At 43.4% G+C, this 17,526-nt stretch overlaps 1 protein-coding gene across 3 annotated transcripts in view; it reads left to right on the forward strand.

Moving 5' to 3' along the window:
- Positions 1–17,526, forward strand: part of MSRA (methionine sulfoxide reductase A) — a 452,006-nt gene that overhangs the window by 191,781 nt on the left and 242,699 nt on the right. For all 3 annotated transcript variants that reach the window (XM_084624989.1, XM_084624991.1, XM_084624990.1), the window contains exon 2: positions 3,506–3,574. In XM_084624989.1, coding sequence (XP_084481115.1) covers positions 3,506–3,574 — 69 coding nt within the window. The remainder of the gene's footprint in view (positions 1–3,505; positions 3,575–17,526) is intronic.

Genomic DNA, 17,526 nt, shown 5'->3' on the forward strand with positions numbered 1-17,526 from the left:
CTTTTTATCTTTAGATAAGCTATTACCAGCAGGACAGTGGGGTGGGAGGAGGTATTGTTTCATATTCTCTGTGTGTATATAAAGTCTGCTGCAGTTTCCACGGTATGCATCCGATGAAGTGAGCTGTAGCTCACGAAAGCTCACGCTCAAATAAATTGGTTATTCTCTAAGGTGCCACAAGTACTCCTTTTCTTTTTGCGAATACAGACTAACACGGCTGTTACTCTGAAACCAATTTTTAAAGGGTGAGTGCTCAGCATTTTCTGAAACTCAGGTATGTCTAAGGCATTTCCAGTGGGTTGGGGGGCCTCAAACAGAGGCCCCCAACAGCATTAGTCACTTTTGAAAATCTTAGTCTTGAGATCCATTAAATTTAATTTTGCATTCTTAAGTGATGCATAATGCACTGTAAATTTTGCTCTTGGTGTAACTTTCATTTGGCCAGAAGTAGTACCGAAAGAATTCGTGGCTGCAAGTGAATGGATGTACCACAGTAAACAGTTCTTAATCTTTAATCTTTAAAAAAAAAAGACTTTAATCTTGAATCAATAGAGAACATATTCTGTTAAATTAATAGGTCCAGTAAATGCCTTTATCAGGAATCTAACTTAATAGATTTTTTTTTAAATTTAATGGAGCACTAATTTTTCGCTGGGCTTGTATATAATAGCAGCACAGTAAATTATCTTAAAAATAAATGAAGTGAATTGAGTTCACCCAGGCTTCTTTGAAAGAAAGTATTTTTTAAAAAAACTTTATGATCAACATCTTGCAATGTATTGATTTTTACAGTGTATGCCTTATTTATACAGTAATATAGGTGTGCACGGAGCTTTACAGATAAAGCTTGGCAGCTTCCTGCTCCAAAAAGCTTGCAGTCTAGGGTCCCAATCCTGCAACTGGATATATGTGACTTTTCCACAGAGGCACTGAGTGCTTTTCTGGCACACCTGGGGATTTAACCTGTACTGGTGCACAGTTACTATGGAGAAACCCACAGGTGCTCCATTGTTAAGGTTGAAGCTATTTTCCCATGATAAACCCAATTTTTCTCACACCCTTCCGCTTTGCAATAACAGTTCTTGTCTTATTTATTGTAAGCCACTATATTACCCTAACATGGAGCTAACCCCTCCACCCACTTCCAATATTTAACCATCTCTCTGCCCTCATTGTCCAGGGCTTTCAGTTTTCCTACAATTCACATTATAATTTCCCTCACTCCAGTTGCAGATCATCCTGACTTTCCCCCCTCAGCATCTGTCTATAAATGTTTGACCCAAGCTGGGATTATTTCTGCAATACACCTGACTGCTAATGGAAAACATTCATTTTAGAGCATTCCTAAAACAATATAATACCCCAGTTCAACCTGGTTTGCTCACAGTAAGGTTTTACACTATATATAAAGCGTGATAATCAATATGACGAGGTCCTGTGGGACCTCAATCTGGAAAGCGATTGCAGAACGGAGAGCTACAGCAGCCACGTTGTCTTGGGTTCGTGCTCTTTGATCCCTTTCTGTTGCTATCAGGACTAACTCTCTTGGAAGTATATGGTCAGACAACCGATATCAGTGAAGGGCCTGGGGAATATTCTGGGATCAGATCTTGCATGTTGCATTTTGCTTAAAGCTCAGATATTTCATTCAGCTTTAGCATAGTCTGTTTCATCCCACAGTAACTATATAGGTCCAAATTAGTAGATTTTCCCTTATGCTGGAAGCAGTGTATTCGAGGTAGGCACTAGATATAATACAGAATATGTTTTGGAACTGTATCTGTTTTCAGCCCAGCGCAGCCGCCCTGGCACACAGAGATAGTGGAGAGAGGACTCTTGTCTTGTATAAAAATTCCCCCTCTATGAATTAGCATTGCGAGAATGTTAGCTCCTGCCTCCTCCCAGTGCACATTACACTCTGCAGTGCCACAAACCTCATGTTATGCCTGACACGTGTGCAGATTCACAGGGGCAGAGGAAGGACTCCCTATGTCCTCTCTCTCTCTCTTCTAATACACTTGTGGAGCCCTAAAATTGTAGCCGATGGCATATGTCCCTCTGCTACCACAGAATATCAGATCCACAGAATCGCTGTTGTCCTGTCAAGAGAGGGATTGGAAATTGAACATAAAATGGACAGTCACATAGTGGGGAAAATACAAAAAGACAACTTAATTTAATTAAAACTCAAGTGGAGCAACTTTTTCAGCTTCAGTAAAAGAAGTGGTGCAGTTTTGTTGAATTCAGTCTAGTGCATCAATTCTTTTAGGAACCGAGTGGAAAAAGGGTTGGAATTTGATTACAGTGGAGACTAAATATACTTTTGTGTGAAAAGTGTTTCAGTTTCAGAGACATGCTTGGAGGTGGAAGATAATTGGGTGGCAGGCATTTGAGGATTAAAAACAATTGCACGTCAATGCTTGGGTGGAACTGCTATCGATTTTGAATTGTACAGTGAATGGAGCCAGTGAAAATCAGACTTGTTGTTTTCCCTCTCCTGGCCCCCGGCATTCTCCCTCCCAGGTTAAGCTTTAGTAAACTGAAGTAGTAGTCACATCTGATCCATTGTATAGCTTCCAATGATGGAAATAATGTAGTAATCTTATAACAGTATAAAGTATGGGTAATCTGTAAAGTAGAAACAGAATGAACTATATACACCATTGCCTATTATTGAAGTGATATTTATTGAATTAATGTGACATTAGAATATGATGCATGAATTTTTAATTTAGCTTACTGATAGGCAGCATGGAAAAAAGTCAAAATTCACATGTGTGGTCATGTCAAAAGGTAGTAACAGCAGTAACAATACAAGATTACATTTTTCCTGCGTCCTCTGTACAGGTCAGAATTCCACTTTTAAGAATGCTTCACTTGTGACTGTGATGATGATGATTATTCATGTTTATATAATGCTTACTCTATGTCATGTTAGAAATAGACAAGTTGTCCGAAATATAAAACCGAAGTGGAACTCCAGTTTGTCCAAGGGAACTGTGGGGTTTAGAACCTCTGGAAAAACAGGCCCTTCTTACTTAAATTCAGACATCACTAGGGTTATACAGGTCTTCTTATGGGATAACAGCCCACACTGAGAGGTGAATTGATATATTTTTTTAAAAGAATGAGGAGTACTTGTGGCATCTTAGAGACTAACAAATGTATTTTAGCATAAGCTTTCGTGGGCGAAAACCCATTTCATCAGTGCATCCGATGAAGTGGGCTTTAGCCCATGAAAGCTTATGCTCAAATACATTTGTTAGTCTCTAAGGTGCCACAAGTACTCTTCGTTCTTTTTGCTCATACAGACTAACACGGCTACCACTCTGAAACCTGATATATTTTTGACATACAGATTAGTAAGCAAAACTTAACGTACATCTGTGCCATAGTTATTGACCACTCAAATTTCAGGCTCTCCTAGAGCCATTTTGAAAAGAGTATTTGTGTTTCCATAGCAATCGATATTTTACTACACTTTTCTTTTCTTCTTGCCTTTTAGCTAAACACCATGTCAATGGAAACAGAACAGTGGAACCTTTCCCAGAGGGAACACAGATGGTTTTATTTGGTAAGATATCATGTCTAAAAGAAAAACACTAAACTGTATGGAGAGAATGCATGCCAAACTTCTTGATTTCAGCAACACTCCTTAGGGTTTCACAATCTGGACTGTTATAGCCATTTTTTAATCATCATAACCAACAAAAAACAGTTGGGTTTTTGGTGAAGTGTATGACCAAAAAAGTGGGTATTGCAAGTATTTTTCCTTAGTTTGACAAACAGTATGTTTAATCCTTTATTTTAAGTGTTTTGTATAAATACGGAGTAGCAGTTATTTGCGTATGATAGGCCCTGTGACATAGCTCAGTGCTTTATACAAAATTCTGGAAGTGATTTATGACCCTAGACCTCCACTACACTCAAATATTTGTGGTGAAAGTTTTATCTAGTTTATTTGCATACCTTTCTCAGTTGACTCGTTTCTTCCTTCCTTTCTGCCTAAAGGACAGATTCTGATACCTTTACTCACTCACAAAATAAGTCACTATTACTGTGTAAGCCCATTGACTTCTCATTGGTTGACAGGTGACCCTTCCAATTTTATGTCCTCCCATTTGGTCTTCTCACTGCCCCAAGGGTCTTCACAAAATACCTCCCGGTAGTTGTAGCACATCTCAGATGAAAGGACATATTTATCCTTACCTGGACAATCGCGGAAGTCTTCATGTTTCCCCTGACCATGACCAGGGTTTGCCTGCGTCGCCTAGGTCACATGACAGCGTGCACATATGTGGTGCGCCACACACACCAGGCTCCAGATGCGACCGCTCCAGCAATGGCTGGTGACAGTCTACTCCCTGTCAAGGGACCACCTGGAAAAGGTTGTTACCATTCCAGTGACGATACTTACCTCGCTGTGATGGTGGACCAACCCTGGGTAAGTCCTGGAAGGAGTTCCTTTTGTCAGCACTCCTCACTCAGTCAAGTTGGTTTCGGACGCCTTGGACTTTGGCTGTAGAGTGCACCTCAGCACTCTCCAGACCCAGGAAATGTAGTCCCCAGAGGAAATGACGCTACACATAAATGTCAAAGATCTCAGGGTGGTGCGCAGGGCTTGCGGACTTCCTACCTCACCTGTCGAGCAGAATGGTCAGAGTCTTGACGGACAAGATAGCTTCAGTGTTCTACATCAACAGACAAGGGGGAGCATGATCCTCGGCCCTCTGCCAAGAGGAACTCCATCTCTGGGACTTCTGCATCGACCACAGAATTCATCTAGAAGCGGATCACCTTCCAGGTGCCAAGTACACACTAGCAGATCACCTAAGCAGGGACTCATCCTGTCACCACGAGTGGGTGCTCCACCCGCATGTAGCCAGAACGATCTTCCAGAGGTGGGGAACTCCCCAAGTGGATTTGTTCGCCACCAGGCAGAATCATAGAATCATAGAATATCAGGGTTGGAAGGGACCCCAGAAGGTCATCTAGTCCAACCCCCTGCTCGAAGCAGGACCAATTCCCAGTTAAATCATCCCAGCCAGGGCTTTGTCAAGCCTGACCTTAAAAACCTCTAAGGAAGGAGATTCTACCACCTCCCTAGGTAACGCATTCCAGTGTTTCACCACCCTCTTAGTGAAAATGTTTTTCCTAATATCCAATCTAAACCTCCCCCACTGCAACTTGAGACCATTACTCCTCGTTCTGTCATCTGCTACCATTGAGAACAGTCTAGAGCCATCCTCTTTGGAACCCCCTTTCAGGTAGTTGAAAGCAGCTATCAAATCCCCCCTCATTCTTCTCTTCTGCAGGCTAAACAATCCCAGCTCCCTCAGCCTCTCCTCATAAGTCATGTGTTCTAGTCCCCTAATCATTTTTGTTGCCCTTCGCTGGATTCTCTCCAATTTATCCACATCCTTCTTGAAGTGTGGGGCCCAAAACTGGACACAGTACTCCAGATGAGGCCTCACCAATGTCGAATAGAGGGGAACGATCACGTCCCTCGATCTGCTCGCTATGCCCCTACTTATACATCCCAAAATGCCATTGGCCTTCTTGGCAACAAGGGCACACTGCTGACTCATATCCAGCTTCTCGTCCACTGTCACCCCTAGGTCCTTTTCCGCAGAACTGCTGCCTAGCCATTCGGTCCCTAGTCTGTAGCTGTGCATTGGGTTTTTCCGTCCTAAGTGCAGGACCCTGCACTTATCCTTATTGAACCTCATCAGATTTCTTTTGGCCCAATCCTCCAATTTGTCTAGGTCCAGAACAGGAGGTGCCACAGATTTTGCTCCAAAGGGGGTCTGGGCACGGGCTCCTTCTCCGATGCCTTCCTCTTGCCATTGGCAGGAAGCCTGATATACAGGTTTCCTCCGATTCCACTCATCAGCAAGGTCCTACCGAAAATCAAGAGAGACTCAGGTTGTCATGGTGAGGCAAGTCTCCTGCAAGCCCCTGCAGAATCCCATTGCCCCTGGAACTCCCGCAACGAGCCTCTGTGTATCCAGATCCCCCCACACCTAGACCTCCACTGAGCTGCCTGCACCAAGACTGTCCCACACAGAACCCTCTCACCGCACACCTGGATCCCCTACACTGAGTCCCTCCACACTTGGATCCTGCCTGGTTGAACCTGCCTGCCCCACGCCTGGTGTGCCTGGCAGAGAGGGGCAGGGCCCCAGGGTGTTTCTGGGGCAGGCCCAGGCCTTGTGCTATGTCAGGGTCACGTGCAGCCTCATCACTGAGTTGTGTCCCCGGGGTGGAGGGGTGGGGAAGCTTCAGGGTGACCTCACACCTTTGTGGAGCCAGTAGCCTCTGTTCCCCATGACCATGCTGGAGCTTCTGCCTTTATTTATTGACAAATAATACTTGCAGAATTTTAAAATATAGTGTGCAGAATTTTAAAAAAAAATGGCCCAGAATTTTTAATTTTTTGGTGCAGAACGCCCTCAGGAGTACCAAGTGGATTAGATCAACCGATTTTCTAGACAAAGGAAATGCAGTAATCTTCTCAAAGAAAGAGATCAGGTTGGACTGGCATGACTTACCTTTTGTAACACCATGTTGTATTTTATTACCATTATTGTTTACCTCTGTGTCCTTAACTGCTCTCTTTCAAAACTTGTTCTAACCATTGTTATATTTTAGCTCCAAAACCAGTAGTACTTGGCTTAAAAACACGTCACTGGTCTACTCTACTATTGTAGAGTTTTTCAAAGCAGCAACATGCAGTTCAATTCTTCCTTTTGATAAGCATTATTCATTGGACTTGACAACCAAATCCAATGTTCACTTTGGTAAGGTGAAGCTACAGTCCATTTTTGCCTAGAAATCTTTGCCCACCATCCTCTGTTGGAGACAGTCCTTGCTAATCTGCCAGAAGTGGGAACGCACAGAAGTCCTCAAAAAAGAAAGAGGGATTACCAACATGTAAATTATTTGTTCTTTGAGAGTTGCATCAGTGTCTTCCTAGTATCCACCTGCCTTCTCTCTGCCTTGGAGTTCTTTGTATTTTAGGACTCTGTGGGCTAGGAAGAAGGAACTGAGTAGGTCGGAGACAGGATGTGCTACCTTATATAGACAGAGCCAATGATGTCATCTAGCCTGACAGCACTCTTGCACTCCGCCAGTGGACATGGCTTTGTCATACAGTTCCTCAGCTTGACACTAGAGGTGCCAAATCCTATAAATGTGAATGCTTAGAGGCAACTCTTGAAGAACAGTAATTACTAGAAGTAACCTCTTTATTAATATCTAAAAGGAAATGTATCAGTAAACATATGATTTTAGAAGTGTAACCTGCTTTCAGTAAATATTCCCATTACTCAGATATGTTTAGATTTATTTGTAAACTAGTATTATGTTTAATGTCAGGTCTACATGGAGATGCAAAAGATAACCCTTTTCCCAACGTGTGTAATACAGCTCGTTATATAGCTCTAGTTTCTGAGAAGCAGCCTCACTGATGCCAATGCCGATTCTATGTCATTTACTTTGATATGACTTCCTGTTTTGATCCAGGTACTTAGAGGGTGTGTGCGCGCTGTAATTATTCCTGCAGGTTTTCCCATTATGAGAGAACATCACATCTGAGAGATTAAGCTGTCCTCAGATTATTCCAATTCACTTAAAACAGTTACTCTATTTACCATGGCCCAGCTGCATTACATGATATACATGCTGTTCATTACAATAAGGAAATGCTTCCTTATTTTTTACCACTGTGGGAGTCTAGATTTCAAATGTGGCACACTAGTGGCAAATGCATTAACACTAACCAACTAGTGACCTGTTGACCCATCTTGCATCAACCAATCAAAGAACACCTAGAATGATAACTCACAGTAGGTGCATAGTTACTGCACACAATCTCACAGGGGTTACTATGGACTCATATAATGAAATCATTATGACACTTGAAGTGAGATGGAGAAGTGTTCCCAGCTCCTGCTGCTCAAGCAAATGAAGCATTGGGAATCAAACCTAGGTGTCATGCATGGTAGAGCAGAACTCCTCCATTAAGTTGCTGTCCAAGCAATTTCCCTGTTTATCTGGCAATAAAAGTTTTCAATGATTGAAACATTTTGCCTGTGGGGGGAAAATCTTTACAAACTGGGCTATTTTTAACAAAAATATCTGAACAAAGACAATATTTAAAGGGGTACAAAAATTTGAAAAAAAGTATGTTAGGACCCCAAATCAGCAAGAGGATATAGTTATAGTTTTAAAAATTACAAGTAAAGGCCTTGAGCCAGCAAAGCACATGTAACTTCAGTGGGCCTGTTCACTTGTTCAAAGTTACACACATGTTTAAGTGCATTGCTGTATTGGGGCCAGAAATATTTGTCAAATTTTCTCTTTTATTTACTACCAAGATCTGAGTTTAAGACGACATATTTCTGCTTTAGCAATTGCTGCCTCAACACAACTTTCTAACCTCTTCCTGAGAATCAGTGAATTTTTGCTGTACTTTTTGATCAAGGCAGTGGCATTCCTGATGGCCATCACTACTGTCAGGTGAATATAACAAGTGAAAGCTCTATTAATGATGAATTATGCACTTTTCACCAAGAAAATGAAGTTCCAAGAACTACAGTTCACCCATAAGATTTATTTTTTATGGTCTGTAGAAAATATGCTTTCTAACATATTACTATCCACATCCTGAGCAAAAGAAACATCTTAGCCATACTTTTATATGTCAGGAGACATTTAAATCTGTAGCTGAAGAGTTCATAAGACTTCAGAATGTTGTACCAGGTGCATGTGCTGTGACCTAAATTTTAGAGGAAATATCTAAAGCAAAATTGCCAGATGTTGCAAGAAGCATATTTTGGAAGCATAGCGTGCCAGAGAGAACATCCCTCCAGAAGGAATTAATGCTCATTACTCTCCAACATCTTGGGCAGGTGAATGATGCCCTAACTGAGCACATCTGTGAAGCAGCTAGATGGTCAATTTGTCATATAGTCATAAGACACTGTAAAAATGGACACTCATCTCTCTATAAACCTGGAAGGAGGAAATTAATCTGTAAAGACATTGTAGAAGGCAAGGAGCCTTTTTTAATAAAAAGAACAGGAGTACTTGCGGCACCTTAGAGACTAACAAATTCATTAGAGCATAAGCTTTCGTGGGCACAGCTGCCACTCTGAAACTTGTTTATTAAAGGCATGTTTATTAAAGAGATACATGATTTCCATTTCTTTTCGCTCTCCGCTTTCAAACTATAACTCTCAGCCTGTTACTTCCTTATTCTAAGGATTAGTGTAATAGAATCATGCAGGCATAGAGCTTAGGGCCAGAAGGGAGCACCAGATCATGGAGTCTGATTTCCTGTATGTCACAGGTCACCAACACCACCCAGCAGCTGCCCACTAAACTCAACAACCGAAACTAGACTAAAATATTACAGCCCTCAGGAGACTAGCCTATCATGTGTCACCATCAGAGAATAGGAGGGGGCCGAGGTACACCAATGCCTGAGGCCCCTGCAATGGCAGGGAAGTGATTGAGCTGTATCCTGATAATCCTGGCAGGTGACCCAGACCCACATGCTTCAGAAAAAGTTAAAAAAAAAAAAGTCACTGCAAATCTGACCTCAGGTAAAATTCCTTCCTGACTTTACAGATGGTGCTCAGTTAGACCATGAGCATGTGAGCTAGAAACAGGCAGCCAAGCACCTGAAAGAGAGAATGCCACTTTAGAACCCTGGCCCATCCTGTCCAATGTCCCATCTTCAGTGGTGGCCATTCCTGATGCTTCAGAGGAAGGAGAGGAAAGGAAAAACAAACAAACAGAATACACTTGGAGGGGTGGGGGTGAAACCCCTTCCTGAAAAAAGAAAAGGAGTACTTGTGGCACCTTAGAGACTAACCAATTTATTTGAGCATAAGCTTTCGTGAGCTACAGCTCACTTCATTGGATGCATACTGTGGAAAATACAGAAGATGTTCTTATACATACAAAGCATGAAAAAATGGGTGTTTACCACTACAAAAGGTTTTCTCTCCCCCTACCCCACTCTCCTGCTGGTAATAGCTTATCTAAAGTGATCACTCACGAAAGCTTATGCTCAAACAAATTGGTTAGTCTCTAAGGTGCCACAAGTACTCCTTTTCTTTTTGCGAATACAGACTAACACGGCTGTCACTCTGAAACCCTTCCTGAAAGCTGCAGGTGACTTGCTTAAAACCCTGAAGCATGAGCTTTTAGAAACATGGGCTCATTTCCGGTATATATCTCAAGGGCTGCTGATCCCTGTCCCTTACTATCACAAACAACTCTGTCATACAATTGCACTAATAAATTTGTCCAGCTCTTTCCCAAAATTAATTAAGTTGTTGCTCCCACAACATTGATCGGGCAGCTATTCCAGAACCTCACTCCTTTCATGGTTAGAAACACCCTTCTAAGTTCCAGTCTGGAAATTAGTGGCCACACTTTAACTGAAAAATGTCAGGGGATCTTACCCTCCTAATTCTTTGTATAGAGCTTTTGCCTATTGTGTAGTATTTTGCAAAGTTATATTCAAGTTAAGAATGTAGTAAGTTAATTGTTTTCATGATTATGTTAATATTCTTGCAATTTTGGAAGCAGTGTAACAAATCTGTGGCCATATAAGAAAATCATGGTTGTCACTAATCCGCATACCATGTCATTTGGAATTTTATGATGAAGGAGGTGTGGAGAAAAAGGGGGTTACAGGTATTATTTTTTATACTTATATGCACCTCAGTTTACCAGTGTGGTGTTATCCTGAAAGGAGAGAATTAAATCAAAGGAGCCTATAACGGGAAAACCAACAGGAAACAAAACCATTACAAAGATAAGGTGCTATCATAGGAAATACACTGGATTTTTGGGGAAGCTATTAAGTGGGAAAGAACCCCTGTCCTGGCACCCTCTAGTCTAGCAAAGTACACTGCTTCCAGACCTAAACCTAGGATCATAGGAGATGCTAAAACCTTAAAGATGCTGGCCTAGAGAAGATGGGGGTGTTGAGTGGGGAGTCAATAGCATCCCGAGGGGAGTTTCTGAGACATACTCTGTGAAATAGTGTCACATGCCCTGTGAATCAGAGCTTACAAAAGCTGGCAAGGAAAGATGAAGGGGCAGGTAAGATGAAATGTGAAACACCTTTGCTCCATGTGCTACATATGTTTGGATCAAGGAAAAATAAATGCTTTGTTTTGAAGATGCTGCTTCTTGTCACTGCAAACTTTATTCTGTGAGAGGCTCCTGAAGGAAAAGGGCTTGCAGGCATCAAACCCGGCTGGGCATGTCAAGTTAACATGGGTGAGATAAGTGGAGGTGGGGCCCAGAGATCCAGTCTATCACAGATCCTAGCTAGTGCTCCCTCCTGGCCATTCTACTAACAATGCTGTGAGTGGAAACCAAGCCTGTGTGTTCTGGATCCCCAAGGCTGTGTGTGCAGCTTCTGGAGCCTGTCTGCCATCCCCGCCCTGCATATTTAGGCACAGCACTAACACTTCAGGCTTCCCAGTACCTAAACACGTTCCTCTCCCAGGACTCCATCCCAAAGGTGTGCAGCTTCTGGTTACAGTATAACTCGCTCAGGGGCAATGTGTAGTTGTGAATGCTTAACATGTGCTGGAAGAAAGGCTTTGCACCAATCCTAGCACATTGCTATTTATGTAACAGATAAAGCACAGGAAAGAACTGACCATCCTAAATACAAAGTCCTTCATTAGTCCCTTGGTAGTGGGCTCATCTGTGTTCCAGCAGGCAGGCAGACTCCTCTATCCCCTTGCATATGCTGTCCTTGCAGCAGCTTCCCTCATCTTGATCTGGTGCAAAATGGCTCTCCCCCGTGAATTCCTTTATAGACTCCAGCTGGTGTCACCTGCTTCTTTTCTTCTGTCTTTTGGTACCTTTCCCCTTCTCCCACCCCCTCCCTTCAGACAATTGGAGAAAGTGTCCTCTCCTAGCTGGAGCAAACCTTTTGTCCCAAAGTGTTTTACTCTGAGCACACGATGGTTGAGTGATGATCACCCTATTGTCTCTGGCCCGGCAGAGACATGAGACAACCATGCTAACTCATGGTTGATCTACATACATGTAGCTTTCCATGACACAGTAACTTCATGACATAGTTTCATGAAATAATCCACAATTCGGAAGTGTTACTGCTAGAACTCCCAAATTGTCATATTACTGTGCCACAGTCATCCCTGCTCCCAGCAGAGTTCTGGTCCGCAGCATCTTCTAGCTGTGTCAGTGTCTCACCAGCTGAGCAGGACTCTTGGCCAGAGACACACTCAGCACTGACTCAGATTCCCCAGTGAGGGTAGACAGTGAGCATGGCTACTGAAGCTGGCCTTGATTGGTTCACAGCTGAGATCTGAGGGTTTAACCCTGTTACATCATTACACAAAATAACACATGAGGAAAAATAACTTCCCACAATCTCTCAGTCAGAATCTCAGAACCTTCTTTTCCACTGAATGCATCTGATGAAGTGAGCTGTAGCTCACGAAAGCTTATGCTCAGATAAATTTGTTAGTCTCTAAGGTGCCACAAGTCCTCTTTTTCTTTTTGAGAACCTTTTTTGGTATTCATATTTACTCAGGCTACAAGCAGGGCAATGAAGTCCATCATACCCCCATCTGTTTGCTTGCCAGCCCCTGATCAGGCAAATCCTTATATCCTTCTGCCTGGATTCCCGGAGCATGGCTTGGCCCTCTCCTCCTGTTCAGGCTGCCTGTGTTTGTCCTGGTCAGCAACCTTCTATTGCCTCAGCTCTGTCTCCTCACTCTGGTGCCTGGCTCCAGCTCCATCTGTCACTCCTGCACAAGCAGTCTTTTCCATGCCAGCCTCCACAGCTCTGGACCTCTTGCCCTAGCCACTACATGTGCTGGGCCATCTGTGGGACCATCCCACTGGTCACCTGCATGCCCTGTAGAAGGAAAAGGGACCCCTTCTGGCCCTTGGTTTGGAGCAGGTGCCCCATCCTTCCTCAAGGCACATGAGCCCAGCATGGCCACCAGCTCCAATTTCTTCTGACCAGCAGCAGACAAACCTTGCTGCCCACACCAGCTCAGCAGCTGCTCTTTCTTGAGTTGCTCATTAGCATACTTGCTAACTAACTAACTTTACCAAGACAAACTAACAGACCTGCTCCTGGCTTTCAACTTAAGAGCAAAAGTGTAAACCCGAGCAAAAGTATTTCAAAAAGCTTCCCAAGCGACCATGTAGATCCCACCATTCAGTATCCGAGAGGAAACAGAGTTGAGAGCAAGTTACCTTCACAGTGTATGCAGACAAATACCTGAGACTGGGGTGGGGGTGTCTGCGTGGGGGAGTGAGACAGCTTCCTGCTCCATGGGATCAAGGAGTCATACTGACCTGAAGGGAAAGTCTCTGGGTGTGTCTCCATAGCAAAGAAAAACCCACGACTGGCCTGGGCCAGCCGACCCAGGCTTGTGGGGCTCAGGCTGCGGGGCTGTTTCATTGCTGGGTAGACTCTGGGTTCGGGCTGGAGCGCAGGCTCTAGGACCCTGCAGTCTGGAAAGGTCCCAAACCTCAGGCTCTAGGACCCTGCAGGCTGGCAAGATCCCAAACCGCAGGCTCCAAAGGCAGCAGAGAGCACGGTGATGACGGTGTGTTCAGCCAACACCAGGGACAGTGAGGCAGTTTCAATGCCTTGCCAAGTCTATGGCACCCACCCAAAGGTGCGAAATGCCCAGATAATGTGTGCGACAGCTGCTTGGGAGATGACAGTGGTAACTATAGCCAGGAAGAAGTGGGAACTTTGTCTGATGGTGTGTGGTAATGTAAAGGACCTTGAGCCTGGTGGGGGAAGAACTACTGCTCACCTGGACTCAGTGTCGGGGGATCAATACTCTTCCCCCATATCCCCAAGAAGCTGTGGTTAGGCCAAAGGGACTGCTTGCCCAACCCCTCTGCGGTTAAAAGCAGTGCATGGTTGAGAGCTGTTTCACAGGGAGCCAGCCTTGCCTTATTTCTCCCTTTTGTCCCGAGTTGCTTCCTGGAATGCTCCAAGTGTGGGGAAGGGAACCTCAGCCCACTGCCAGGGCAGCCGACACCTTGAAGGACAAAGGGGCACCACACACACTCCCTAGAAACTGGATGGGAATTGGGAGTTGCAGGACCAGATATCAAATTTATATCCAAAGGTTTTGGGATGACAGAGGCAAAAGGGGGCATGGGAGAGCTCCTCCTACAGATCCACCCCATAGGTTTTAAAGAGAAATTATATGGGCTGGTTGTCAGACAAATCTGAACAGATTGATGAATGACGTAAGCTGCTTGTTAGCAGAATGTTTATGATATGACGAGTTGCAATGCAAAATTATGAAAAGTAACAGCAGAAACGCCATTCAGGGAATAAGCCATGGGTTCCCCTCTGAGGCCGGTGAGACACTGTTATGAGGTGGCTCGCTCCTGGGATTAAATCATGTCACGCTTCCCTGTGCCAGACCAGGTGCCCATATTCTTCCCCATAATTGTCATGGGTCAGCCCTGCCTGGAGTGCCCTCCGCCAGCAGGCCAGAGCACGACAAGTGTGCCTACTGCAGTCCCCCCTTTCAGAGGCCCCTAGACCAGTCCCATCTGTCTTTCTTAGTGCCAATAGCTCTTATTGGGCTAATTTATTCCAAAAGTCCTGGGCACGTAAACTGTAAGAAAACAAGTCCAAACGCCAAGTTCCTCAGCCGTATCCAGACATTACATCAAATACAGCCCCGACATCCCTTGCCACACCACAGTACTCCAGGTCAGCTCCTGCATCTCTTGTCAGGCCCCGGCTCTTCTGTTAATGAGAAACCTTCTTTTAATTTCCAGCCTGAATTTGTTCATGGCCAGTTTTTACCCATTTGCTCTGGTGCCAACATTGTCCTTTAGATTCTTCCTCCCTGGCATTTACCCCCCTGAGGTATTTGTAGAGATCAATTATATCTCCTCTCAGCCTTTGTTTTGCTAGGATGAACCAGCAAATTCTTAATTTCCTCTTATGAGATAGGCCCTCTCTCCCCCAGTCATCCTAGTAGCTCTTCTCTGCACATGTTCTAGTTTGAATTCATTTTCCTTGAACATGGGTGACCAGAATAGTACACAGTATTCCAGATTATGAATACTGCCTTGTACAAAGGCATTGATACTTTGTCTCTGCTTAAAATGCCTTGCCAGAGACATCCTAGGATTGCATTTGCCATTTTTACAGCTGCATTACATTGGTGGCTCAGCATCATCCTGTGATCAACCCACTCGTCTCTCTCCTCCTCTATCACTTCCAACTGATGAGCCCACAGTTTATAGCAGAAATTCTTATTATTAGATCCTAAGTGCATGACCTTGTACTTTGTACTATTAAATTTCATTCCATTTCTGTCACTCCAGTCTTCAAGGTCATCCATTTCTTCCTTATAATATTCCAATTTCCCTCTGTATCGATGATGCCTCCCACTTTGAATCATCAGCACATTTCATTAGCACACTCCTCCTTGTGCCAAGGTCATTAGTAAAAATATTAAATAAGATTGGTCCCAAGACTGATCCTTAAGGAACTCGACTGGATACCGTCCCCCAGTCTGGATAATTCACCATTGCCTTCTTGCCTTTAGCCAGTTCCTTACCTATCTTACAATTCTTACTAATTCCCAGTTTACCCAATTTAACTAATAATTTCCCATGTGGTACTATGTCAAATGCTTTATTGAAGTCCAAGTGTATTAGATCTACCTTATTTCCCTTATCTAAAAGATCAGTTCTTTTCTCAAAGAAGAATATCAGGTTAGTCATATTAGAGTAGTCATAAAAACCTTAAAATAAAGTCTAGGAACCTGATTCTGTGTTGCCCTCCATTGTGTCATCATTGACACCAGTGCAAAGTGGGTGTAAAATGCTACTATTCGGATATGGTAGAATTTCATACCTATTTTGCATTGGTGTCAATGACTGTGACAGACATGGCAATTTCCTGCAATATCTTGGACAAACATTAATGAACAAAGTTAAACTCTACTGGATTAAGTTTATGTATCATTGTGAGCCAGGGATTGTATGTAATTCCATGTCTAGGGGGACCACAGTCATACAGGAACTACAAACAGTGCAGGAGGGTGCGGTTAAGCAAATTGTCTCACGTAACATCTCCACAGAACTACAACCCCCTGGAGAGAGGCTTGCATATACTGGTTCAAACTGCATTCTCCAGGGACCAACAGACAAATAAAGGAATTTTGGTTAAATAGCCTGCATTAAAACTGAGTCAGGGCCTTCTTTCTGATCCAACAAACCTTCTTTCCAAGGGGAGCCCCAATTCTTCTTGGGAAGGATTGGAAGGACCTGGCCCAGTCAATGTGCTTGTTCTGAGCTAACAGCTGTTATGAACTTGTGCCTGCAGAAAAGCTTGTTGGTGGGGGTTTGATGGATTGGTCACTGGCCAGAGCTTTTGTTGAAGTTGGGGCGAACTCTGCTAAGGTTAATAGCATGTGTGAAGGTTCTTTTATTGTTTTTAATGATTTCTCTGTAACGCTTTGACCTTAAGACTAAATGTGCTTGCTTAGAAAGAGCTATGTGGTAATGTATAACTGTGGCAATTACAGCATTTAAAGCTCTCAAAGAGTAAGCAAAATGCAAATGCAGGTCTGTTTAAGTGGTCTGCCTTGCTGGGGAATAACGCAATGTAGGCACGGAACGGTTTAGCCTGGAAATACCCTGGTCAGGAGGGTGAAAGACGGGTCACTGCCCAAGAGAGGTTACGGCTCGGGAGCTGGAGGCCTAAGAGTGGGTGGACCATAGAGAGGGAATACAGGTGCAGTTGCCATGAACTGTGAAAGTGACTGAACAAGGTGCAGAGTAATGGGGAATCAGGCCCCAGATATTTACAAAATGCTGCATTTCACTGGGTCTTTACCAAGGACAATTCCTTAGGTACACTATGCATTAATAAGGGGATAATAAAATCTCTAATGCAAAGAAAAAGCTGTCCTTGATTGGCAGAAGTCTTTGTAACATTCTTGTATTTCAAAGGATCACATGTCTTTCCTTTTGCTCCTGAAAACAAAAGTAATGAGGCTTTGGAAGCAGTGTGTTCTGTGTCCTTCAGAAACTCACAGAGGCTGTTTATGCCCTCTTTTTATTTTATAATTCCTGAGCTAGCAGAAAATTAGCTCTGTGTGAATGTCCATTTAATAGCATGCATTGTATATAAAATACGACATTCCATTTTTTTCATCTACTCAGATTGCAACTTCAAATCAATATTAGCCACCTCAAAAAACCCCTTATAATTATGCATTTGGAGCCTGATCCAACACCTCTTGATGTCAGTGGAAGAAGTGTCATTGATTTCAACAGGCATTGGATTGGGGCCCCCGCTCAGCAGTCTGCATTAGCAGATATTGACCCTAAAGAAGAATTTAGGGTGCCAGAATTTTCATGAGGCTAAAAAGTAAAAATGTATCACAGATTGGGCTAATTCTCTTACTCACACTGCTGTTACTCCATTGAGTTCAGTAGTGTTTACTCCTAATTTTC

The sequence above is a fragment of the Lepidochelys olivacea genome, assembly GCF_965140295.1.
Source record: "Lepidochelys olivacea isolate rLepOli2 genome assembly, chromosome: 3".
Classification (NCBI taxonomy): Eukaryota; Metazoa; Chordata; order Testudines; family Cheloniidae; genus Lepidochelys; species Lepidochelys olivacea.